A 25,277-nucleotide genomic window follows, 5' to 3' on the forward strand; every position below is an offset into this window, starting at 1 on the left:
AGCAGGGCTAAGCCTTATGCACTCTTTAGTGCCAAAGCCACCTCCTCTCTGAAGACTTCCTTCTGGCCTGTGTCTCCTCCTCTGTAGTTAACTGCTTCCTATCCCAAAGGCGGAGTGCACGACACCTGACCTTTGCGCTCTCAGTCACGTGAAAACCCCAAGTGAGACCCGCCCAAGGATGAGGATAATGAGTTCCTATCAGCTTAAAATTCAAAAGGACACCAAAAAGTTCAGTAATCAAGATAAATAACAATTTAGTACTATATTTTTAAATCATCAAAATGGATGCAAAAAGTTAATGATCAACAAAACATGAAATTTAAAAATACAAATGGGATCCTCGAGGGACTCGGCCTGCCTCCTACCTGTTGTCCCATCCGAACCGCTCACTCAAGGTAACAATGAAATGACGTCCAGCTTCATCTTGCACTTGTTGCTTGGGCTAAGCCCGACGACAAGGGATCTTCGGGGAGCCATTGTCCCGATCGGCTGGGAGGTGCGGGGACCAAGCAGTGGGGACCCAGGGATGTGGGGCGCGTGTGCCCTGCCCGAGTGTGAGCCACATGTGTGCATGTGCGCTTCCCGGCTCGCCCCTCTCTGCAAGCTCTGGCTCGGGAGCAAGCAGGGCCTTGCCCTCCAGGGCGCACCCCGAGCTCTGACTTTGCACAGTCCGGGGCGCGGGGCTGCACCTGGGGGAACTCACTCGGAATCCCTGTTGCACAACTGGCAGGTGGAGCGTGACTCTTCCTGGAGCTTCAGTCTTCACGAGAAACACAGGTCCTGAGCGGTGGCAAAGGCACCTGCGCCTACCTCCCAGCCCCTTCGATTGTTCGCCAGACCCCCAACCTCGCTCCCGCGGCGGTGACAGGGAGAAGCCGGGACTCGAGGCGCCGCAGCGCTGGGGCGGGACGGCGGGAACGGAGGGGGAGGAGAAGGTGGAGAGTGTTTCACTGCCCCGCCCCTGCCTGGATGCAGCCAATTGCCGTGCACCTCGAGCCCTGGCCCCGCCCCCGGCCCTTGGCCTGCCGGCCGTCCGGCCGGTAATAATTAGGCTGCGGGGGGCGGGGCGCCGCGTCAGCGCCAGGCAGTGGCCAATCGGGAGCGCTCCCCGTGCTGCGTCATAGGCCGAACAACCAAACAGAAAAGTTTACTAAACAGCGGACGACAGGCCGGCGGCGGCGGCGAGGGGGCTGGAGGGAGCGGAGTTTGGCGGCCTCACCTGTCCCCACTCACCGGCGGCGACCGGCGGCGGGCAGCGCGTCCGGGGGAGAGGACCGCCGCCAGGTGAGGCGAGGTGAGGAGCGGCTTGGGCGGCACTGGGTCCCCCACCCCTCCCCCTTCGTGAGGCGCGGCCCGGCCCTCCCGCGGCGACCGGAAGCGGACGGTGGGCGGCAGGTGGCGGCTGGGCCGGGTGCCCGCCGAGGGCCGAGGCCGAGGGTCCCGGGGCGGTGGGTGAGGTGGGGGCGCCCGGCGGGACCCCGGCAGCCGCGTTCGGGGCAGTTGGCGCGCGGGGGTCCCGGACGTCCCTGTCACCGAGCTCCCTGTCAGCTTTTCCGGGACCTGCCCACCTGCCGCGCTTGCGGAAGGAAAGGGGCCGGAGTCCGTCCCGCTCCGGTCCGGGGTTTCTGCACTTTCTCCCCAAACTTGACCTAGTATTTTCAATTCTCCGTCCACCTGCGTAGACAAGCACGGAGGACGGTTGTGCGTGGAGGGACCTGGACTTTGTTTCGAGCTGTGGTGGGACAGCCGCGCGGTCGAGACGCCGCATCGTGCTGCGTTTCGCGACTAAAAAGTTGTCGCCCGACGTGGACAAGTTGAGGGCGAAGTTTTTTTTTTTTCCCTCTTTAAAAAGCTGCCTGGTGGCAAAACCGGGGCGGTTCTTAGGCGTTTGCCTGCTCGGAGAAGCAGGATTAAATTCGTCTCCGAAATCAGATTCGGGGTTTGATTTTACAACGTACACTAGCACAAACTGTTGAAAAACTTGGTGGTTTTTTAAATTAAACTAGTCGGCACACACTATGCGTGCCAGGTGTACGGCACAGGGACGACTGCACTTACATGCCTCACCCGGTGGCCACCACGCTAAAATACCATAAACTTTGAATTTTCAGGTTCGTTATGTAATAATTATGTTACCAGTTTTTGGACACTTGCTGAGTTACTCGTCATCCAGGTGTGTGGGGGGGGTGTCCTCTTCCTGCCAGATGTGCACATTTGAATGTCCCACACAGGTGGTTTGTTTCTCTTTCAGTCACTACTCTCTACTGTTGGTGGACTTACACATTAACTTAATATTTTAAAAAAAGGGTGATGGCTCTAGGAACGCACTGGGTACTATTCTGTAGTAAAAATCTGTGGTAAAAATTTAAAAAGTAAAGAATCATTTAAGGGAGGCAGGGATCGCAGAGGTGCAGGAGGAAATTTCGGGGTTAATGGACTTTTTATCTCGATTGTGGAGATAATTTCCTAGCGTCAAAACTGATCCCATCTTAAACTTCAAGTATGTGCAGTTTATTGCATGTCAGGTGTACCGCAGTAAAGCCAGGAAAAAGTATTCAAAAACATATTTAGTGCCACAAAAGAGTATGTAACATTACCGTAAAAAGAGGTGAAACAGGATAGAAATCCGTGACTCTTCCCCCACGGTAAGAACTGGAGCGTTACCGAAACTGGCATCTGTGTGTGTGTGTTTCGCATCCATCCTGCCTCTCTATCCAGGCAATTGGCCCATCGAGTCTGGTAGATGTTGTATTTATCGTTCCCTTGCCTGCATGCCTGCCTTTCCTTTTCCTCCCCCTCTCCCTCCCTCCCTCCCTCCCTCCCTTCCATCCGACTTGAGAGAAAGAAACATCGATTTGTTGTTCCACATACTGATGCACTCATTGGTTGATTTTTGTGTGCGTCCTGACTGCGGGATCAAACCCCCAACCTTGGTGCATAGGGATGATGCTGTAACTAACCGTGCTACCCTGTTAGGGCTCATTCCCGTGCCTTAAAAAAAAAAAAAGTTCCATCACACGTAGTTGCAAATCTTTGTTTGCTTTTTTTTTGAGCTTTATGAAAATACTGTGGGACTGTAGTCCAGTCATTTCACTGCTGTGCAGTATCGTGTCAGTCTTCCAGCAATCGTGGACATTTAGATTATGTTTTTTATTTTGTTCTCCTGTTAATATCTGTATCCCACGAACATTACTTGTTCCTTGTCTCCTGGTACAAAAGTGCAAAAGCCTCTCTGGAGTATGTAGTATAGACTGCGTGAGAAAGTTTTAGGTAGGAGTGAAATAGACTGAAATACTAGAAGTAAAATGAGTAAAACTTTAGGATTCTCTTTTACGTTTTAATGGAAGATTTATAACCATAATGGCTAGTTAAGTTCATAGATTTTGACTATTTGCACGAGAAACCAAGATTTCCTTGTTCATCTGTATATGATGAATCTTTTCCTTTGAAATTGCATTGTAAGAAGCCTGGCACTATTTGCAATCTCCTTTTCCAATGTAAAAATAAATACAAAAGAAAAACACTTGATTGCATGTGACATAAATCACTCTTGGTGTTCCCCTTTCCCACCCTGTGTAATCCAGCATAATTCAGGCGTACATAGGAGATTGTGGGTCCAGTTCCAGATCATAGTAATAAAACCAGTATCGCAATAAAGTGAGTCATAATCTTTTTGCTGGTGGAGGTTCTTGCCTTCATTTAAAAAAAAGTCTATGAAGAGTAATACAGCAGAGTGCAATAAAACAAGGTATGCCTGTCCTGAACATTTCTCTCGTGCCTCAACATACTCATGTGAAAGAAACTGTCCGAGTTTATCCTTCCAATTTTGCTGACCTTGATTAAGGAAAGCACCTATCAAATAGCAGGGCGTTTAAGGAAAAGGATTAGGTGTGTCCTTTGGAACATTTTTGGAGAGAGATATGTCGTGGGTATTTATCAGTATATGTTATCCACACATGTAAGTGCTTCTTACTTCCATAGCCTCAGATTTGGAAGTGCCCCAAGGTGTGCTTCTAGAGCAGTCTGTTCTATTTATCATGCTAACTGCAGTGCTGTGGCAAATATGGCAGCAGCATTAACTTCCTGAAAATGGGGTGTGTATGTAAGTAATAGGAGTTCACGCATAGCTTTGAATAACCTGTTTTTATTTAAAGACATGAGAAGAGAGATGATTTAAATTGTTCTTAACAGTATATGTAACTTGCAGACAAATAATCAGGATGGGTTTTTTTTGGAAGGGCTGTTCTGCTTTTGAAAACCTCCTTTTTATATTTGATTATAAGGGCAGTGTGTGTGGGTTTTTGTTTTTTACTTTAAGAAGGAATAGAAAGTTACAAAGAATAATCATTAATATTTTGGCAGGTATACCCGCAGTCTCTCTGTGTGTATTCTTCATATCCTAAACTATTATAAGTTGAATTTAAACATTATTAGGCTGCCTCTTCCTTCAAAGCTTATCTCAAATATGATCCATCTCAACAGAGAAAATAAAATTTTTACTTCATACTGTGGCGCTTATACGCTAGACCAGCAATGTCCAGTGGAAATACAGTGGGAGCCACATAATTTAAACTTCTCTGATAGCCACCTTTACAAAAATAGAGAAAAGCAGCTGAAATATATTTTATTTAACCAAAAATATGGTGATTTCAACAAGTAATCAGTATAAGACATTTTTAATGAGATACTTTTCTTTATGGAGACCGTCTTCATATCAGATGTGTATCTCCCACTTAAAGCACATCTTGGGCTCGCCTTGTTTCAGATGCACGGTAGCCATGTGGGACTTGTGGCTGCTGAGTGGATGGTGCTGCTCTAGACAACCTGGCACTGCCAGCTTCACAGACAGATCTTCTGTTACTCTCCCCCTGACACGCTGACCTGTGCCTGGGCCTGCCAACTTATTTGCTTAAAATTGCCCCTTCTGCCTGGAACAGGTATATTTCTGCTCAGATGTCGCTCCTCCAGCAGTGCCTTTGCAGACCCCCTTCCCTGACTGCTTCATATAGAACCTGTCATCACAAATGGTTAGTTTGGTTATTGTCTCTATCCCTGCTTGAATGTAAATTACATTTACCATTAGATTCCTATATATCAAGAATATGGCATTTTTTGGTAAGATTTTATTTATTTTTAGAGAGAGGAAGGGAGGGAGAGAGAGAGAGAAACATCAATGTGTGGTTTCCTCCCACACACACCCCGCTCCCGGGGACCCAGCCTTCAACCCAGGCATGTGCCCCAACCAGGAATCGAACCGATAACACCCTGACTCACAGGCTGGCACTCAATCCACTGATCCACACCAGCCAGGGCAAGAATATGGTTTTTAAAGGATACATACCATTTTGTCTTATGAGAGCACTTTAATGACTAGTCATCTTGGTATGTAGCTTGAGTTTCCTTTATCCTTTTTTCACTGTTACAGTGTGGTGTGAAGATCACTTTAAGAGCTCAATGTTTTTCTGTATTTCTCATTTCCTTAGGATTTAATCTGTCTTAAAATTGCTGAGTTAAAGCATATGAACATTTTTTGTCTTTATAGCCAAATCTTGTCTTAAAAGTTTGACTAGCATTATAGTATAAAGTTAACCAAGTCATTGCCAAAAAAACGAGAGAATACACATTTCCTGCATATCTTTACCAACACTGAGTATTTTCTTTCCTGCTTTCCTTCCCTCTTCATAAAAATGTATTCTGTTTCTTAATTAATTATGATGAATAGAGATAGGGGTATTGGACATCTTCTGGTCTTGTCTTTTGCTCATTTTGGGTGGTGGTTTATATATCTGATACAGTTTTTAGACTTTTATATTTGTAGAATAGCAACCCTTTACCACATATTGCAAATATTTTCCCTGGCTCTTCATTTGCCTTTTATTTGCTTACAGTATCTTTTTTTAACTATGAAAGTTTTTCCCTTTTAAGAAATTTTGGTTAATACTTTCTTTTTATGGCTTCTACTTTACTTTAATGTTCAATGGATTCTTCTACCCAGATAACTTTTCTTCTAGCTCTTTTCTGGTTTCATTTTTCACATCTACCTTTTTCTGTTCATATGTTATTTATTTTGACGTAATAAATGCAGTGAAATAACTTTCCTTATTTTTTAATTGTTAATTTGTTATTTCAGACCTATTTAAAAAATCTTTTTCTTTTTGCCTTGAAATAAAGCTACCTTCATCATATGCGACATGAATATATACTTGGTTCTTTTTACCTTTTATTTAGTACCAATGATTTGATACCAGTACATGTTGTTTTAGTAACTGGGAATAATGTGTTTTCATTTTGTTTTTTTAAGTCTTCCCCTTTCTGTTTTTCTCCTCAGATTTTTGCTAATTGCTTTGTTAGCCCTCCAGTTTATTTGATTCTCTATAGAGTATTCAGGTTGGTTTGGTTTTGAAATTTTAATTTAAAAATAGCGATTGTATTGTTTCTACATTTAATGTTTCATGTCATATAATGAAAAAAAATGTCGTCCATAGTGTTAGCCAGGTTTCTTAAATTTTGACATGTGACAGTTTACTTTATTTAAAATCCGTGCGGCGCAGTTTGCCTTCTTTCAGACACTGTTCCGTGCTAGCTGGAAATTGTGCTAAGTGCTGAGGATACAATGATGAACCATACCCAGGTCTTTGCCTTCATGGAGTTTATAGTCTGTTGGGGAACATAGGCTATTAACACACCAATGAGTAAAGAATTTTCAGATTTTTCACAAGTGCCAGCGAGGAAAGAACTGTGGTGTGCTAAATGATCTGAGAATGTCTCTCTGATGATGAAACATTGAAGCTTAGTGGTGATACTGAGTATGTTTGTGGAATTTCTGTAGCTTTTCCAATCTTTTAAGACATTTTTAAAAAATGATGACACGCTGAATTTGTTTTGTAACATTTTTGTAAAAATTGCCTTGCAACCAGTTTTAGCTTTACCCCATCTTCCAAGCAGTTACTGCCTGGAACTGTGACTCTGAGGTCTAAGACCCCCAGGGAGCTGGGGGGAGCTTCCCCACGGGGGGAGCGGCTGCGGCGCGGCGCGGAGCGGGCCAGGAGTGCCTGGCCTGGTCTAGGAGTGGGCAGCTTGGACGGCCGGAGCTCACCCGGTGAGGGGAGGGGGACAGGCTTTCTCACGAGACTGACTTGGGAGACTTCTGTCATCTCTGAGAGGCTGAGCAGCTTCCACTTCTCTGCCTTCCTGTCCTGTTTCGATTCTGTTGAGAGCCGTCTCCTACAAATAACTTAAATGATTTTGGTTCTTTCTTTTTTCTTACTCTATTTTCCATCTCCCCCACCTAATAAAAATACCTTTTCGTACGCTGTCCCCTTCACTTTTGATTCCCTTGAAGAATCCTCCCTTGATGCTGGCAGAGGTTAAGTCCTTCTCTTGGCTGTAGTTCCTCATTTCACATTGGATATTTCTTTTGTAAACACTTGTAACAACTGCAGTTCATTAAATGGTTTGTTTTTAGTGTCTGTTTCTTCCTCTAGAGCAGAACTTTACAATCTGGTACGTACCAGCCACTTGTGACTCTTTAAATTAATTGAAATTAAATAATACTAAAGTTCAGTTCCTTAGTCTTACTAGTCATCTTTCATGTACTTAGTAACCACGTGTGGCTTGTGGCTTTTCTGTTGGACAGCAGAAATAGGGTCTTTTGCAATGATGAAAATATATCTTAATTTATAAATAATCATCTGGCTGATAACTACATATTTTACTTAATTTTAAGTAGCCACATCTGACTGTTGAAACACAGCAAGTCTGAATTGAAATCAATGAGATATTGATTACATGTTGAAGTAATGCTATTTTACATGTTTTATGTTAAATAAAATATATTATTACAATTAGTTTAATTGTTTAAGGTTTTAATGTGGGTGCTAAAAATAGAAAATTGTGTGCGGCTCCCGTCTCTCTGTTGGACAGCCCCGTTCTGACCAGCCCGCATGTTACCCAGCGGCGGGGACAGGTCACTGTGGCGTCCACAACTGCTGGGGGTGCCCAGCATGGAGGAGGCGTGCGACAGGTTTGATGAGTGAACAAGCTTTTTTGTTCACTTTGAATGTTATTGCGTAGTGATTGGAGAATGTTACCTGTTCAGCTTTTGCTTTTCAAAATTGTTAGCTTGTGACTATAATTTTAAAAAATTTTCTATTGAGAAAAGAAGGGTTTCCTTTGATAGCTGTATAAAAAATTAACCTCATTAAGTAGTGTGGATCATTTATCTTTTTTTATAGCATAGGCTGCTAAGGAGAGAGGGAACTTAAAGTCTGCCAGTTTCCTATCATTTTTTTTTTTATGCTTAGCTCCTTACTTCGGTATGTTGTTTGGCACATGAAAATGTATGACTATTAACTCTTCATAATTGAGGATTATGGTGTTTTTTTCCCTTACTCTCCTTTGGTCTCAATATTGTGATCCCTATTTCTTTCTAATTTGCATCTGTTGTGTTGACCCTTTAGACCGAAAGTGATTTCACTGTCTCATAGAAAGATATCTCTTCTTTCAGATAGGTTTTTGCTTTCTTACCTGTTTGTTTCCTTAGTGTTTCTTTTGTGTTTAGTATTTTGCTGAATGGGCTATTACCACCTTCCCATACTTACATATGCACCTTGTGTTTCTTCCCCTTAATGAGTTAGAATATACATCTCAGGAATTGCACACTCAACTACATACCTCAGTTTGTAAGCAGTGTGTATTTTTCAGGGGAATATTTGTAAAAACTACTTGTTTTGTTAATTAGTTGGTGGTTTTCAGACTTGATCTTTAGTGACCACAGTCATGTTTTCTAATGTAATGTCAGGGCCTGGTCCTTTTATCTGTGTAAACCACCTGTAGTGCACAGGGATGATGCCAAGGATACATTTCTGTTGTAGGAAGAATAGCTTGAGCTCAGTCCTGTAAAATTCTAAGGAAGTTTTCACTCTGCTCTCTTTGTACAGAAAGCGATCCCTAATAATCTAGGTATTGATTCTGTACATTGAGCCTTTTAAATCAAAAGTGAAATGAGACCAAGTGGTTCAACACCTTGTTCTCTTCTAACTTGTTTTTAGTTGGTAGGTTTGGGAAACCTCTGAGCTCCCACAAAGAATATACAATGAGTCCTTTGAATACTTGATGTTCAGAAAGGGGTATTGTCACATTCAGTCAGGGAGTCTTTGCAGACGCTGTGTTCCTATGAAGCAATATTGTTGTTAAATAATCTGGGTCATGATACTGCATTCCTTTTATTTCTTTTTGGCTGCTTTCTTCTGCTGCTGATTTAGAAATAGAATGCAGTACCCTTAATGTTGACCCATAAGCCACCTTCAGATGATATTTATCACCTTTAACTTCTTTCAGTTAAAAAGATCCTGGACATCTTTGATCAGTGTGGAATAGCTAAATCTGTATCTCTCTTTCCTTTTGGGTTCGGGTTGAGAGCGGTCTTGCTGGTACACTGGTGTTGGTGACACGTGTCTGTTTATACCAGTAGTTAACTTTGAAGTGATTGTGTCAGAGCAAAGGTTTATTTCATTCTCATCACTGTCTATTGATTTTATCCTTGCCAGATTTTAAGATTTAAGTACTTGCCCATCTTTTTTCTATAGCCCTATAAAATTTGAGCCATCTAAAATCTGTTCTCTCAAGTTTCATGCTGTAACTCACATTATGTATTGTGCCTGTTGTTTGCTCCTGTACCTCTTCTGCTTCCTGTGTTCTTTCGCAAGTGTCCACACAGTGGGGAGAAAACCTGAACTTGACTCGTGAAGTGCTGGGCATTCAAAGCAATGAACCTTTGCAAGGGGTCTTGGACCTAGACCCCTGAATTGGCTCTTTCAATTTGTCCACTTAAAAGGCATAATAGATTATGCAGCTGTTTGGGCTCCTGCATGGTATTGCTCCATGTTCGTGTCTAGTTGCAATTACGTGTATTTTCATTTTCTTCCAAAGACTTCTGTTTGTATTCAATACAAGCTTTTGGCTTTGTGGTTTAATATATGAATTTTCTTTGAGGAACAATGTGAGATTTTGAACTTTGAAACCTGTAAATTTACATTTAAAATTCTTTATGTAAACTTAAGGTATATTTTAAGAAGAGCCACTCTAATTTGCTTTAATTTTGAACTTGTTTTTATAAATCAGTCAGAATTTTTGGTAGAGGTGAACATTATATTTTACCGAACAAAGTAAAGGTTATTCAATCAGATAATGATTAACTTCAGAGTGATACTTGACGAAGCTATTAAAACAACAGTTCTAATTAAAGAAGCATATAGTAAAACATAGCAGACTTAATGATGTTTAAAGTGACAGGAGGTCTTTTTTGGTTTAAAAATCAGAGTGTCCATATACTCTCTTTAGAAAACTCTGTCGTAGAAATAGCATTTAATATAATAGTATTTTAAGGAGAGTATACAGACTCTTTAGCTGCATCTTAGGGTGCCTGTGCCTTAAAGTAGTAAGTGGGGTGCAAAATAGTATCCAGTCTTATTTTTAAAAATAACATTAAGAAGAAACAACTCAGGCCATCCTAAACTTTTTACGTGAACATGCCAGTAGAACAAGTTGCCTTTTCCTTTTATAGATATCCGTTTGCTGTGCATAAGTCCCTGGCTTGGCAAAAGACACATCGTCAAGACCTGTAAATATGCTGATAGAAAAATAATATTCCTGTCTCATTTTTCTTCATTTTTTAAGTAGGAGTATCAGTTTTTGATGTCACTGAAAATTTTACTCTGCCTATACTGAGAACATAAATATCAGTGAATTTGATAGGTAGCTTAGAAATTCATGTTTTGCATTCAGTATTTTAGCGCTATATATTTTCACTTAAGTTCCGGTCTTCTGTTTAAGTCTTAGAGAAAATACTGTCCTGTTCCTCTAAGCAAAATGTTGCCATGGATTTTCTGCTGCTGTTCTAAAATTTTCAGACAAAATATGAACTCTGTTGAAAAAGGAGTATATCTTTATGAAGCATAACTTCACCTTCATGGCTCTGTAAAAATATCGAATGATTTAGGTTTAAAAGCCTTGTTTTCTAAGCAGTTGGTCACTGAACCGCAAACTAAAGCTGCTTCTGTGACATTTTCACTGCTGTTAGCTTATTTATTTTTACCCAGACAAAAGAGTAAGCAAATAACACAGGATGGGAAAACTGAAACGTTGCCTACTGTTACTTTAAGAAACCAGCTTAGCCAGGGGGTTTTAGTGCGTTTAACCTAACCTGCTAGCAAGGAAAAGTTCTTTAAAATAATGGATATTAGCCGTATCCAATCACAATGACCAGTTCCACTAACAGGGAGGAGACTTTGCTCTTCAGCCACTAACATCAGAGAAGGTGGAGCTTGACGTTCAGGTTTGGTTGCTTTGGGTACAGCTTCAAGTGAAGTTAATCTGAGGTGAAGCAAACAGAAAATTGTGGAGGTTTTGTTGGTAGGATTTTTGTTCTCATCTTTTAATAATCCTTACTTTTACACTTTTGCTCCTCTGTGCTTCTGTGTCTGCCAGGTTTTGTCATTGTTGCTGTTTTCTGATGCAAACTGAAAATTAAAATTAAGCAGGGAAGCAGAACAAAAGGGCTGTTTGGACAGGAAATAGGTGTTCAGAGAATCAAACTTGGCTTTCTTCTGTAATTATTTTTAGTTAAGAATCCGAGTGTCATTTTAAAAATGTTTAAATCAAAATCCTCTCCAGTAACAGGCTCTGCTCTTGGACTGTGTGTTTGAGCAGGCATTTGTCAGTTTTTACAAATGACATGCTGAGGAGGTCGATTTGATATGCCATTTTCCTTAAACTTAAGGTGTTAAGTTGCTAAAAGACAGATGAATGTGGTACGCTTAAATTTGTTTTGTTTTATTTTTTAAGAATTGAAATGCCAATTGTTTAATTTTCTTCTTTTACCCCCTGCACACACCCCCTTTTAACTTCAGAATATTTTAAATTTAGCAGTGTGTTGGCATTTTTAATATACTCATAATTTTAGCTTTTATTTTTTTAAAAAAAAGAACATTGAATTATTTTATATAAAACAAGGTAAAACTGCTTTCTCCTTCATTCAGACTTTATTTATTTCAGAGGTGTAGATAAGTAATTAACACCTTTTTGAAACAGGAAATGAATGGGATATATATTTCTAAGACCTATAAGGAGGCTACCAAAACTTTTTTTCAAAAGTATGTATGAATCTGTTGACATTTCTTTCTTAGGAAATAATTGTATTATGTTTCAGTACCAGAAGTTTTCTTTAGAGATATTTTCTTTCTATTGTTCTTTGATTTCATGGACATTAGGTATAAAAGTTTACTTGAATAATCAGCCCAAATGCCAGCTAGGCATTTCAGCCAGTATAATACTTGTATTTGCTATGCTGCTGCTTCCAAATCATGCACAGCTTTTAAAATGAACGCTTTTCTGCTCTATCTATTCCTTAAATAAGGTAATAATAATAAAATTAAGGAAAGTTACCCATATACCCACAAGATTATTGTGTGGTGCCCTTTCTTTTTCCTCTTCCCTTCTGTACCCTACCATATTTCCCCCATAATTGTAAAGAAGTGCAGATTTTTTACTACAATATGTCTATCATCTGTTGTTAAAATTGTTTTTAATTTCTGTTGCTATGTAATTCTTTTGTTAGTGGGACCTTATTTTACCTAGGCTTTTTTGCCGGTTTTATATTTAGATTGTTCCTAGCTTTTCACCATTTAAAATGGCATTGTTTTGAACAGACTTCTATGTGTAAATTTTTAAATATTTTCCTGTTGGTTGCTTGCTTTTTTAATTTTTTTAAATGATTTATTTGCTTTGGAAAAATCCCCTGGAGTGGGCTTACCTAGATCAAAGGATATGAACACTTCATTGGCCAAATTGCTTTCCACAAAGGGCACACCAGTTCATGTGCCACCAGCGGGATGTGCTTCCGAAGTTCTTCAAGGGCAGCCCCTCAAGGGTTCTTTGAAAGCGTGCCTCTGAAGCCCTGGGACTTATTGATTAGTTTTGCTTAAACTAATAATCTAATTTAGATTTTACTTTCCAATATGTGGATGGATCTAAATCCATTTTCTGGACACTAAAATCATCTGAAGGAAATTGGGAAAATGGTTAGCCACTTGAGTGAGTGATTATATTCTTGTTGGGTATTTTACTTATTACATATATTGCTGTCCAGGCAATACAGGGCTTAATATTTTACACTGGCGTTGTGGTTCAGGCCAGGTTTCCTGAGTACGTGCTGCTTCTGGTAAGCACATACCAGAAGAAATATTTTCTTCCAAGAAAATATCTGAGACATTTTTAGAGTGGGGCCTGGGACAGTGCCAGTTAACGTTACCTGTGTCTGAACAGATATGAAAGGCCTTTGTTACTATATGTGCATTTCTGATTTTTAAAATATAATATAGATACAGAACATGTATCTTATCGCTTTAGGATTTAAAACTGGTATATCAGCACCTTCCTAGGATTTCACAGGTTTTCAAATAAAGGAAAGATGGCTACATACACATGGGGGTCCGAGACATGTTGCTTCTGTTTGTCTTTAGGACCATTCTTTGTCTGGCTGTAACTGCTGATTACACGGGCTCTTGCCAGCTAGTCCGTGAACTGCAGTGGGCTCTGACTGCTCAGGTTATGAACTTGTTAACTACTCACTCTTCCAGAATAAACTTTAAAAGTTGTTTTAAACCAAAAAATCAAGACAAATAAAAATATAATGTAAAAATGAGAGGCAATGATAAGTCGTGGGTTAAGTTCTACCTCATTGATGCAACCAGTAGCTGAGCATGTATAATCTTGAATTTGTCTAGCTCATTTTGCAATTTAAATAATTTAACTTATTGTATGTACTTTTTTTTTCAATTTACTGGTAACAGTTATCTAACTTTCAGAGCTCATATTGGTGTATTGGTTATTTTGTTTGTTTCAGGGGAAAGGTTTTTTTAATGTGTATTTTGCTTGTCCTACCTGAAAAGTTTGATTTTCTAGACACTTTGGTTTTTTTATTTGGAATAGAAAAGAAAACCTTAAAACACATCACTTTTAATTGCTGAAAAAATTTTATGAAATACATCTTCTATGCATTTAAATTTGCTGGATGTGTCAGAATTTATACGGGTAAATACTTTATTCATGAATAGAAAGATTTTCACTTGAATATTGAAAAATGTTTGTTGGTGCTTAAATATTTATGTCATGAATAGTTCCTTTGTTCTGCATTTGAGGAAATGTATTTAATTTAGTTTTTGGGTTTTTTTTTTAAGATTTTACTTACTTATTTTTAGAGGGGAAGGGAGTGAGAAAGAGGAGAGAAACATCAGTGTGTGGTTGCCTCCCGTGCACCTCCTACTGGAGACCTGGCCCGCAACCCAGGCATTTGTCTTGACTGGGAATCAAACCTGTGACCCTTTGGTTCACAGCCTGGCAGTCAGTCTGCTGAGCCACACCAGCCAGGGCTAATTTTCTTCTTAAAAGGTTAATTTTATTGCTGCCAGTAGAGATGAAGATAATTTTAAGTATAACAGTTTTAGTGAAAGTCATTTCAGGTATGGCTGTAGATTACCACATTTTGATGGGGACCCAAGGTAAAGGTTTACCCGCTCTGGGAACACTAGCACTTTGAGAAATGATTGTATTTAATCATTTCTCTGCTGGAGGTCTACTACACTGGTGTCTGGTTGACAGAAGCAGGGGTATCTAGTGCTTCCTTTTAGTATAAACATTTCATTCAGGAGGTAGAAACCAGTTTTCTAGAGGGAGAAGAAAACTCTTTAAATGATGTAACATTGAGGCAAGATGAGCATAGTGATAGCGCTCTTGTATTCTTTCAGAATAGAGAAAAAGTGATCTAGAGGGGGTAATAATAAATGCATTTAAAGTTTCTAAAGTTTCTTGTCAGTCTCTTTTCACAAAGAATGCAGTGATTTTTTTTTTCCTAATAACAGAAGGAAAATTTTTAACGGGCCGTAAGTTGGTAAAACTGAAACAACCTGGAACCAGTGCCTTAGCAGTTATAAGGTTTCCTTGTTCTCTGCAGAAGGGGACCTGACAGCTTCGCGATGTATGTCCTGTATGGCTTCTTTGTAGATGTCAGTAAATGTTTTAGGGGTAGTTTTTTGTTGGTAACTTTTTCCTTTTTGAAACTCTCCTCATTAGTTTAATAATACTGCCTGGGCCACCTCCTATTTGTGCTCTCTGTCCTGTGCACACGTTTCCTCATTATAACCTTGAAGTATTGGAATTTTGTCGAATTTGGACCTTCACACTGTTCACGCTGTACCTCTTGGGTAATCTTCAGTCCCCTATGTTCCTTGTGTTAATGGTTCCAAGATCTGTGTCTTAAGTCCAGATTTGTTGTGTGCATTGGAAACCCATATTCGTCTAGCTTGCCAGTGTTTCCCCCATACCTGCATTGGGCTCAGCCAGCCTAACCCTAACTGCTTGTTTTGTCCTCCCAACAGTCTCTCTCAGACCTTTTCTCCCTCCTGCCGAAGCCAGTGGGCGGTACTGCCATCGAAGCTGGATCCTGGGCCATTCTGGTCCCCGTCCTCCTTCACCCCCAGGTAGCCACAACTTCCTATCCCTTTTGAATCTTGAGCATCTCTAGAGTCCATATACCTTTTTCCCCTTCATCCCAGCACAGGGCACGCCTGCGGCTTCTCACCTGGAGCGCTCACACAACCTGCCCACGGACTTCACTCCCGGTTTCGGCTCCCTCCGACACATTCTTCACTGTGCGGTCAAGCCTGTCTTTCTCTGCCTCCAATTCCCTCTGGATTCCTTGTTGCCCTTTGAACTTTCTTTTTCTTTTTTTTAACAAAAAAATTTTTTTTATAAATATTTTTTTTATTTCAGCATGTGAGAGAGACATTGATCAGTTGCCTCTCACAACCCCCCAACCGGGGACCTGGCCTGCAAACCAGGCATGTGCCCTGACTGGGAATCGAACTCGTGACTCTGGTTCGTAGGCCAGCACTCGATCCACTGAGCCACGCCATCCAGGGCCTGAACTTTCTTAACTACCTAGGGTGAATGATAATCCCAACTACTTCTGTGCCAAACACTCTCTGAGGCAGTACCCAAACAGCCTTAAAAGAGCTAAGTACTGTTACCTTCATTTAGCAAGTGAGACATTTTTTAGAAAGGCTGACTCAGTGGTCCGAGGTTGCCTTAGCTGATGAGTGGGTCCACGCTTTGAACTGCACCTGGCCACAGCCTGTCCTCTTCTCCCATGAGCCGTGTGGCTTCCTACGCTGGCCCCGCTGCTCCCGCAGCTTTCCCCGCATACTGCCCCGTTCCACGCCGTTCCTCCTAGGGCAAACTCAAAACCTTTTGCCTGAGTCGGAAAGCACTTTAAGGTAAACATTTCTGACAGTTTTGCGGAACATCCCAAAAGAAAGAGACTTTTTAGAATGAGCAGAATGTCACAAGATAAAAGAATGCAACGTAGGGAAAATAAAGGTAGTTTTCCATGTGTGGTCAGTTTTGACTTTCAGAGCTGTGGAGGTCCTTCCATAAAAGCTTGAGACCAAGCTGTGTAGGAGAGCAGTTGAGCACAATGTGGAAGCACTTGGAGCGGTGGCTTGACATGCAGCAGACCTCCCTCAGAAGCAGTTCCACTGGACCTTGTGTCCCTTTTTGCATCCAGATGTTTGCAGCATCTACCTGGGACACAAGGCAGATAAGCCACGGAATGGCTGGCAGGTAGGAAAACAGGCTGCGCACATTTTTTCACATCAAATAGATCATCGAAAAAGGAAAATGCGGCAGCTAATCTCATCTAGAAAAATGAGGTAAACTTACAAACAGTTGATTTGGACTCATTTTTTTTAATACTATATTTCTCTATTTCTCCCTACTCCTCCTCCTAACATTTTAAGGCAAAAAACAAAAACAAAACCCTTTTTCATTTATAGCTTTGAAGACATCTTGGTGGTAAAAGGAAAAGATCAAGTGGATAGAACTTTTGAAAATACAGGTGAATGTTGTTTTCTCTGAAAGTGTTGCATTCTTAAAGTCAGGAGTTAATACAATTATACACTTTTAATAAAATCCATGGTTGCCCATTATAAAAGCAGAAGGTTTTGGTTTTTTCATTGGTTTTAACCATTAAAGTATTTTAGAGGCAGGAAATGCCATACTCCTCAAATTTTTAATTTGGCATATTTTACTATTCAAGTAATCTTTTGCTGTTTTTTAAAATAATAAAAGTACAAAATAACAATGCATTTAATAGGTTTTAAATGTTAATAAAATAATACATAATTTGAAAAGACTGTATTACTTGGCTTTCATTAATACTAAATAATTTTTCTCAAATTTTTAGGTAATTGCTTAAAGTATATAATGTATCTTTTTTCAGTGAAGATAAAATCTGTGGTAGCTACTCACTTTTTTGCCCCCGGATCTGAATAGCGAATCTCTATCCTGATACTCTCCTTTTTTCAGTTGTCATGATCACTAAATGCAACAAGGTAAAAGCACTTGTTCCCTGGCAGCTAGTATAGTTAGTGCTGACCAGGTTTTCTTACGTCTAGCCAGCCAAAAGCACTTGCTAAAATTTTAAATAGTGGTTTTCCAAAGTTTATAGTGGGAAACATTGTGTTTTTGAGAGGTTTCTTTTGAAATGCAGCCTTTGACCTAATTTTAGTTGACCTAAATTATTCTAAAATCATCACATTTGCAATAATTTGAAACCATTTTTCTTTTAACTATAAATATATACTTACTGTGTTATGTGTCAAAGTAACATTTTCCAGTAGGTATCTAGGGGAGTTGTTCTCAAACTGGAACCTGAGAATCCCTCAGGAACTTACAGGAGCATGCTCGGCCTGGGGCTCAGCCTCCAGAAATTGATTTCAACAGGTATGAAGTTGGACATAGGAATGTGCAATTTTCTGATGCTGTTAATCCATGTATTTGAGAAAACCTGGTGTAAAGGTTATGTAGGGAAATCCATGTTTAAGGATCAATTCAGGAAGACTCGGACATTTTAAGCTTGCTTATCTTTTGAAATTTTGAGTCAGACTCTCTTTGGTCCTTGGTTCTGGCTGACTTGAAGCCAGGTCGTTGGGACTTTAACTTCCTAGCAATGAATATATTGAGGCCAGTGTTGGAGCTAGTTGGCTCTCATCCAGCAGATATAAGACCAGTAAATAAGGAGAACAATAAAGAAACAGGGCGCATTGATGATGACGTGGAAACAGTTTTTCCCTGAATGCTAAGTGGCTTCAAAAGAGTATGGTGTCTAGCAGTTTACTTTGTGTTTTATAACTACACAAAGAAACAAGACAAAAGCTTTTTTGGAATGGCCGATGTCGGCCTGCCAAACAGTATGAGTCAGGTGCCACTAACAGAGGAACCTGAAATTACCCAGGTGATGCCTGCGTCACAGCGATTTTCACCCGGTGCGCCACAAGAATGTTTAAAACATGCAGTCCCTGACTATTTAGTCAGGGGCACTGACCTCCTTTCCCTTAGATGGTCAAGTAAACAAATGACAGCAGCCCTGGCGGGGTGGCTCAGCCTGTTGGAGTGCTGTTCTGCGCACTGAGAGGCTGCGGGCCTCCCCCGGTGGGGCCTGGGCGGGAGGCGGCCAGTCGGTGTTCCCACCCCTCCCCTCCCTCTCCTCTCCCCTCCCCTCCCCTCCCCTCCTCTCCTCTCCTCTCCTCTCCCCTCCTCTCCTCTCCTCTCCCCTCCTCTCTCTCTCCTCTCTCTCTCCTCTCTCTTCCTTTCCTCTTTCTCTAAAGTCAGTAGACATCCTTGGGTAAGGATTTTTTTTAAATGACAACAGCCAACACAACACTAGTGGTCCGATGTGAATGAATTAAAGTTATATTTATTTTTTGTCAAATCGACAACCTATAATTTTTGGCGTGCCACAGAATTTTAGTAATTAGTTATGTGCACCATCAGGTGAGACAGATTTGAGAATCGCTGCATATAATGTTGAAATCAGATCAATGCAGCTTCTGCTGTTGACTCTTAAGTAGCTTTAGAGCTACTGTGTTTCAACTTTTTTTTCCTAAATAAGGGAGACTTGAGAATGGGTCAAATTACTAGTTATTTTTCAGTATTAGAAGTAATGAAAATATACATGTAGGATGTTTTAATTTTGTGAAAAAGAGACTCCTTCGGTTGTACTTGCATAGAGTCTTTGTTATGCCTTTTTTAAATGACCTATGGGTACCATTTAAATGCTTGAAGAGAATATAGCACAAATTAGAAAGTCTTGAACACGGACTTGTCACCTGGCATACTGTCTTTAGGTTGTAATAGGTTAATCTACTCCTGGCTGTGTGATGACCTGGGAGGAAGGAAGGAGTTAATTTAAACTGGAGAAGTGTGTTCTCCACTGCTAAAGTATTCCCTGACTGATCTTAAAATTAAAGATTGCTAAGACTGCAGATTTGATTTTTACTTGGGTGATGAGATTGGTATGTTAGAGGTTCAGAGTTTTTGTGATGTGGATAAATGCAAGTCAAATGTTAACTCATATAAGCATCTGAGTGCCTAGAACTGTGTAGGAACTCAGAGCCTGTTCTGTACAGGTGCGCCAGGCGCCGGAGGTGCGGCGCTGCGCCCGACAGGTGGCTCCTGAAACGAGCGCTCTCAGAGTGGCACACCTCGCTGTGGCCGGGAAGGTGGCCTGGGAATTGGCACGTGCCTTGTTTCTAAGAAGTGACGTTTTTGTACGTAGTTTTTTCCATATATATATATATTTATCCCACTTGCAACAGAGAGTATTTCTCTGCAAGGTAACTGTTAAACCAGGACAAATGCAAGAGTATTTTTAGGGGGAAAAAATGATTTGATGGTTGTTGAATACTCTAAAAATAATTGTGTATCCTCAATGAACAGTATAATAAACTGAACATGGTATTTAAAACATATCAGTTATTCAGTATTAAACATTTTATTAGATAGGTAGTAACATTTTAATTCATTCAAATTCCTACAGGGTTAAAGTTGTGGGGAACAGGACCTCCCCCTCACTCACTGAGACTGGGTTTGTGTCGGGTTTTTGTATTCCTCACAGCTCTGCTGTTTGTCTTGGGATGTTTTATCTTGGCGACTTTGATAAAAATTGTTTAAATTGAAAGCTTTTTTTTTTTTTAAAGCTGTTTTGAGCATTTTAACTTTGTGGTAAAGAAGTAAAATGTTTCGATTAATTATAATTTTTCTTACAAATACTTTTAAATTCACTGAAGTTCTATGAAGAAGTCTTAGCGTCAAATTACCCCATTTACTGTAAGGTAATCTTTAGATTTTATATGTGGTTACTGGTGATTGATCTTTTCAAGAACAGGACCTTCAAAAAAAGCAAGTTCTCAACTGAAAAATTGAAAACTATTTGGGAACACGAATTGTTTTGTAACATAACTTTGAGCAAGGAAGTGCAGGAAAAATTGCTTTCTCTGTATTTTCCAAAGAACAGGAAACATTCCCAAGTGATCCCTGATGAAAAGAATGAGCTGTGCTGCCTGTATTTGGGAGGGAGCTTTTGCTGAAATGCAGCAAATTGCCTAATGTCAGTCACACTTTAAAATCTAGCACTAGCAAGTGATGTTTAGTAGAATTTGTCAGAATTATAAGCTCCCCCACACATACATGTAACTTTAAAAATTGGTGATGAACATCTTTGAGCTCCATGCTTTATGCTTATTATAAAATAATAGTATGTGTTATTTCAAAAGCAGTCCAATTCAGTAATGTTCAAGGTATGAAATGATGTAAGAAGTGCATGTAGGGAAGATAAGAAAGGGAAAAGTTTGTTTCTCTGCTTATAAATAAGTACAATTAGAAAATTATTTTAAGATAGATAAAATATTTTCTTAGGGAAACGGATAACTTGCAGAAACTTAAACTCATCAGTTATATGGCTCTTCTTGGCGTACCTCTGACTTGTAACGCTTATCCTCTACTTTGCACACGTAAAACTCTTGGGTCATATTTTGAATCAAAATGACTGTTTCGCTCCTATTTTATTGTTTTCATTCAGCTTTATTGAGGTAAATTTGCTGCAGTAAAAATCCCTAATGTGAAGTGTGTGGTCTTAGTTACGACAAGTCCACCCACGTCGTCATGATGTGGGGCATTTCCGTCACCCCAGAAAGCCTCTCTGTCCTTTTGGAGTCGGTCTGCACCGGGCCGGGGTCTGCTCTCTGTCAGAGGTGCTCTTCGTAGCGTTTCATATGAACTGAACCACATACAATGTGGCCTTTTAGATCTATCTTCTCTCACTTAGTGTGGTAATTTGGAGGTTCACCCAGATTGTCAAGGTCATCAGCAGTTTATTTTTTTTTCTATTGCTGAGTGGTAGTTGTGTGGCAGTTTCACAATTTGTTTATGCATTCACCATTTGATGGAATTCGGGTTGTATCCCGTTCTCGGCCCCTTCAGGTTAGGCTGTTAGGAAAATTTGAGTACAAGTCATCGTGCGGAAGTGTGTGTGAATGCCCAGGAGTGGGACAGTTGCTCTAGTTTAAATGTGAAGCTTTCCTTCTTCGTTCAGGAAGGGAAGATAGGAAAATCTTGGATATTTTCTTTCATTCATAGTCTCCCTCTCTGTTTTCTCTCCCTCTTTTCTTTCCTCTCTTTATTTCCTGGTGTTCGGCCCCCAGAGTGCTTGTGGGTTACCCGTTTGTGTGTACGCCTCTCCACGAGGAGCGGCCGGGATCGTGTCTTCTCCAGGTGCCCCGGAGTCGCTGTGCTTCCGTGGCTTTTCATTGGTCTTCTGAGTGTTGTGTACTGTTTTCTTTGTTGGCTATTGGTTACTCATTATTTCTTGCCTTGCTTGTGCTTTGTTACCTGGCAAAAACAGAAATGAACTTAATTTGGAGTTTTTAGCAAGAAGACACGCCTCTCCTGCTGTGCTCCCAGTAGAACAGCAGCAGGCCTCTCCTCTGTGAGGGCAGTGCGTTTGGGGGGGGGGTGCAGTGGAAAACGAGGTGGGGAGGAGGCAGACGTGCCCTTGACTCCGAGCCACTGAGTCCCGCGCCGTCCTTTCGCCCTCGCGGTGGATGTCTGAAACACGAACACTTGTTTCTTAGAATCTATCAAATAGGTCATCCCAAACCAGTCTTGATCGCTGTTGGATTGGCGTTTGAGTGTATGGAGATAAGACAGGAAGTGTGGGTCCCTCGCTAGGTATTCGGACCCTAGAATGTTCAAGTTCAAATGTTTATTTTTTTTTCAGGTTTTGTTTTGAAATAATTTCAAATTTATACAAAGTTGCATTAATGAGACAAATAATTCTTCCATATACCCCTTGGTAAAGTTCACCAGCTGTTAATATTTTGCCATATTTGCTCAGTCATTCCCTGTGATGCTATTTTTTCCTGAACTTTTTGAGAATAAGTTGAATGAGTCACGTCCCTTTACCATGTAATACTTAGTAGGTATCTGTCTTCTAAGAATAAGGGCATTCTCATATTTTCAGGGCCATTTCGGTGACCAAACCACGGAAATGTAGCCCTGACACAGTGCAGCTCCCTAACATGATGATGGAGCCCGTGTGCAGGTTTCTCTGCTTCTCTCAGTGACACTGTAGTTTGCCTCCTGGTCCAGGACCCAGCGCAGTCATTCAGTGCATTTAGTTGTTCTGTCTCCATTCTCATTTGATCAGGAACATTTCCTGAGCTCTTCTTCGTCTTTTATGGCATTGACATTTTGGAAGATGACCAACCATTTATTTACAGAATCTCCTTCAATTTAGGTTTGTCTGATGTGCCCTTGTGAGCAAGTTTAGGAAATGTAGTTTTGGCAGAAATGCTGCCTGAGTGCCATGTGCTTCTGAGTGCATCACATCAGGAGGCACCCGTCCACTTGGCCGGGTGTCAGTGATACTAATTTTGATATTTTGGTGAATGTGGTGTCTGCCAGATTCTTCCACTTAGAAGTTACTGTTTTTTCTTTGGTAGTAAATAATTTGTGGGGATATACTTTGAGACCCATTATACACTATTCTTCATGACACTTTGATCCACAAAGAATTGTAACATTCTTTGGCAGTTTTACCGGAATCACTCATGAGATGTTAGTTATTATACAGGGAGCACACTTCTGTTTTACAGCCCAAGATGGATCCAGTGAAAATCAGAAGATATTAATAAGTTCCACTGAATCACAGGCTCTTGGACAAATGCTTTAACTTGTGTGAAAATTACTCTGTAAAGTTACAACTTTTATGAGGTCTTGATGTTTTAAAATCATTCACGTATACAGTGTAAGTAGATTATAGAGAAACATTTGAATTATTTTGAATGAGCCCTGAAACCTTTAGTCAGCTTTGAGGGAATAGCAAAGGTGCAATAAATGCTTCAGCCTTGCCTAATACTCGAAACACTTGTGAATTCCAGTGTTTGGCCGCTATTTCTCATGGTGTTTTTAAACCATGTTGTTATACTATGTTTGCAAAGTCCTAAAATTTTTTCTAAAATTTGCTATGGCAGTCGAGGCCGATATTGTACTTGTAGGGGAGAAGTAGTCACCTGGGTGCTCTAGGGTCGTCAGGTTGCATGCAGTTGTTTTTCCAGACAGCCCCTAACACCGGGCTGGCCTGCAGCGCTCACGGGGCTGCAGACGCTCGAACCTGGGGCAGCGCGCTGTAACCCAGAGTGACTGTTGGGAGCGTTTCCCCTCCTGTCACGTAGGGGCCAAGAACCTCGTCCTCCGCAGTCCGGAGGTCCCCGGGGGTATTCTTGGGACACTGAAGTCACTCCCTTGACTGTCAAAGTTATCCCTTAGTCGTCGTCTAGCTGTTCATGCTAAATAAATGAGCTAGACCTTAGAAAAATAGAAAAATACCTAGTATACTTGCTTTACATACCTATGATTATAAAAATTAATCCTTGTTCCCCTCGCTTGTGACGAGGCGAAGACAAACCTATATGTTGAAGTTACCTGTTGTTGTCTTACACATTGGTGTCAGATACCAAGTGAAATGATTTTATTTCTTAATTGTATCTCAGCAGCCCTTTTTACATAGCTGTCATGGTGAAAGTAATCCTTTAGATTTTAGACAATTAAAATGTACATAGTCACTTTTAACCATCTCAACTCTGTTTCGTGTTAAATGTGTTACAGGAATGAATCTGAAGTCTGCTGCAGGAAAACACTGAAGGCTTTAAAATGTTTTCTTGCATAAAACTCAGACTTTAAGTAACTGCTTATGAGGATATAGGGAAGGCAGGAAGCTAATGTCTGTCTCAAGATACAGGACAGCCGTTTGCTCATCAACCTCAACTGTGTGAGTAGACTTAAGCCTGTAACCCTATGTAATTGGGCATAGTAACTAACATTTTTCAATCTAAAGTGCTCAAGACGCCTAAAGTCAGCACGATGAGGTACTTTTTTAGGGTCGTGTGAGTGTGTGTGAGAGACTGAGAGATACTGAGGATTTAAAATACTGAGGGTGGAGTGGGTGGTAGATTTTTTATTTATGAAGACTTTTTGAGAATAACACTTAAAAACTAAATATCATTAGTTATTGCATCTTTTTATCAGAATTATATTAGGCAGTGGAATCCACATAAGTAATCTTGTTGTGAAGCAGAAGATGATAATTCCCTAGATTGCTGTATATTTTACAGTCAATTTCAGCCTTTTTAAATTAATATATTGAGCAAACAACCATAAAAATATTTTTGGAAATATGATGTTAGGTGTTAATACAGAAAATTGCCCTTGGGAATAATTTAAGTTATAATTACTGTAAAAAAATAGCTCTTTTTAATCACAGAGGGCATATGCTTCAAAATAAAGGAACTCTTGTTCCCTAAATGCAGGAGGACTCTTTTAAACTTGGAACCTTTGCTTTTTAAAAGTGCCTTGAAAATAATAAATAACCATTGAAGAAGAAGAATTACCCTTTTTTTCTCCGTACTAAAAACACTTCAGGAATCAGTTGATTGGGGGGGGGGGGTGTGTCTAATTTTTTTTCTTGTTTTCCCGTTTTGTTTTGATTTTTTTTCTTTATAGATTTAGGAGTAAGACTCCTAGGGGGATGTTTTTCTCCCCTTGGAGGAATGCATGGTTTTACAGATGGGCTGATTAAAATATAAGACATTGGCAGGGATCAAAATGATGAGCATGTGGGTAAAGGATTGTAAGATCTTATTTACTATTTAGGGAGGCGTGGACTGGAAGGAATGTTCTTTGCATTAAGGTGAATTTGCTTTTTCTTTAACATCACAAATGTGTTGGCTGAAGACAGGATCAGGAATAAGGAGACATTTAGAAAGCATAGGAAGAATATGCACGGACTGGATAGGCTGAAGGTAGTCAGAGGTACATGGCAGGAA

General features: G+C 40.5%; 1 protein-coding gene across 7 annotated transcripts in view; it reads left to right on the top strand.

Moving 5' to 3' along the window:
* The first annotated feature begins 306 nt into the window (after positions 1-306).
* The window catches only part of ZFAND6 (zinc finger AN1-type containing 6), a 49,483-nt gene continuing 24,512 nt past the window's right edge, over positions 307-25,277 (top strand). The window contains exons 1-3 of one of the 7 annotated variants that reach the window (XM_054588976.1): positions 1,155-1,294; positions 15,435-15,536; positions 16,890-16,951. Coding sequence is in view for 2 of the 7 variants with exons in the window: in XM_054588925.1 (XP_054444900.1) it covers positions 16,735-16,766; positions 16,890-16,951 (94 nt within the window). In the remaining 5 variants the exon portion in view is untranslated. Of the gene's footprint in view, positions 396-1,154; positions 1,295-11,032; positions 11,413-15,434; positions 15,537-16,552; positions 16,767-16,889; positions 16,952-25,277 lie in introns of those variants that run through there. The other 6 variants (XM_054588960.1, XM_054588925.1, XM_054588933.1 and 3 more) reach the window with 6 other exon arrangements.

Source organism: Pteronotus mesoamericanus, unplaced genomic scaffold, assembly GCF_021234165.1.
Source record: "Pteronotus mesoamericanus isolate MK-2021 breed Mesoamerican mustached bat unplaced genomic scaffold, CSHL_Meso_final contig_1242, whole genome shotgun sequence".
In the NCBI taxonomy this organism is placed as follows: domain Eukaryota; kingdom Metazoa; phylum Chordata; class Mammalia; order Chiroptera; family Mormoopidae; genus Pteronotus; species Pteronotus mesoamericanus.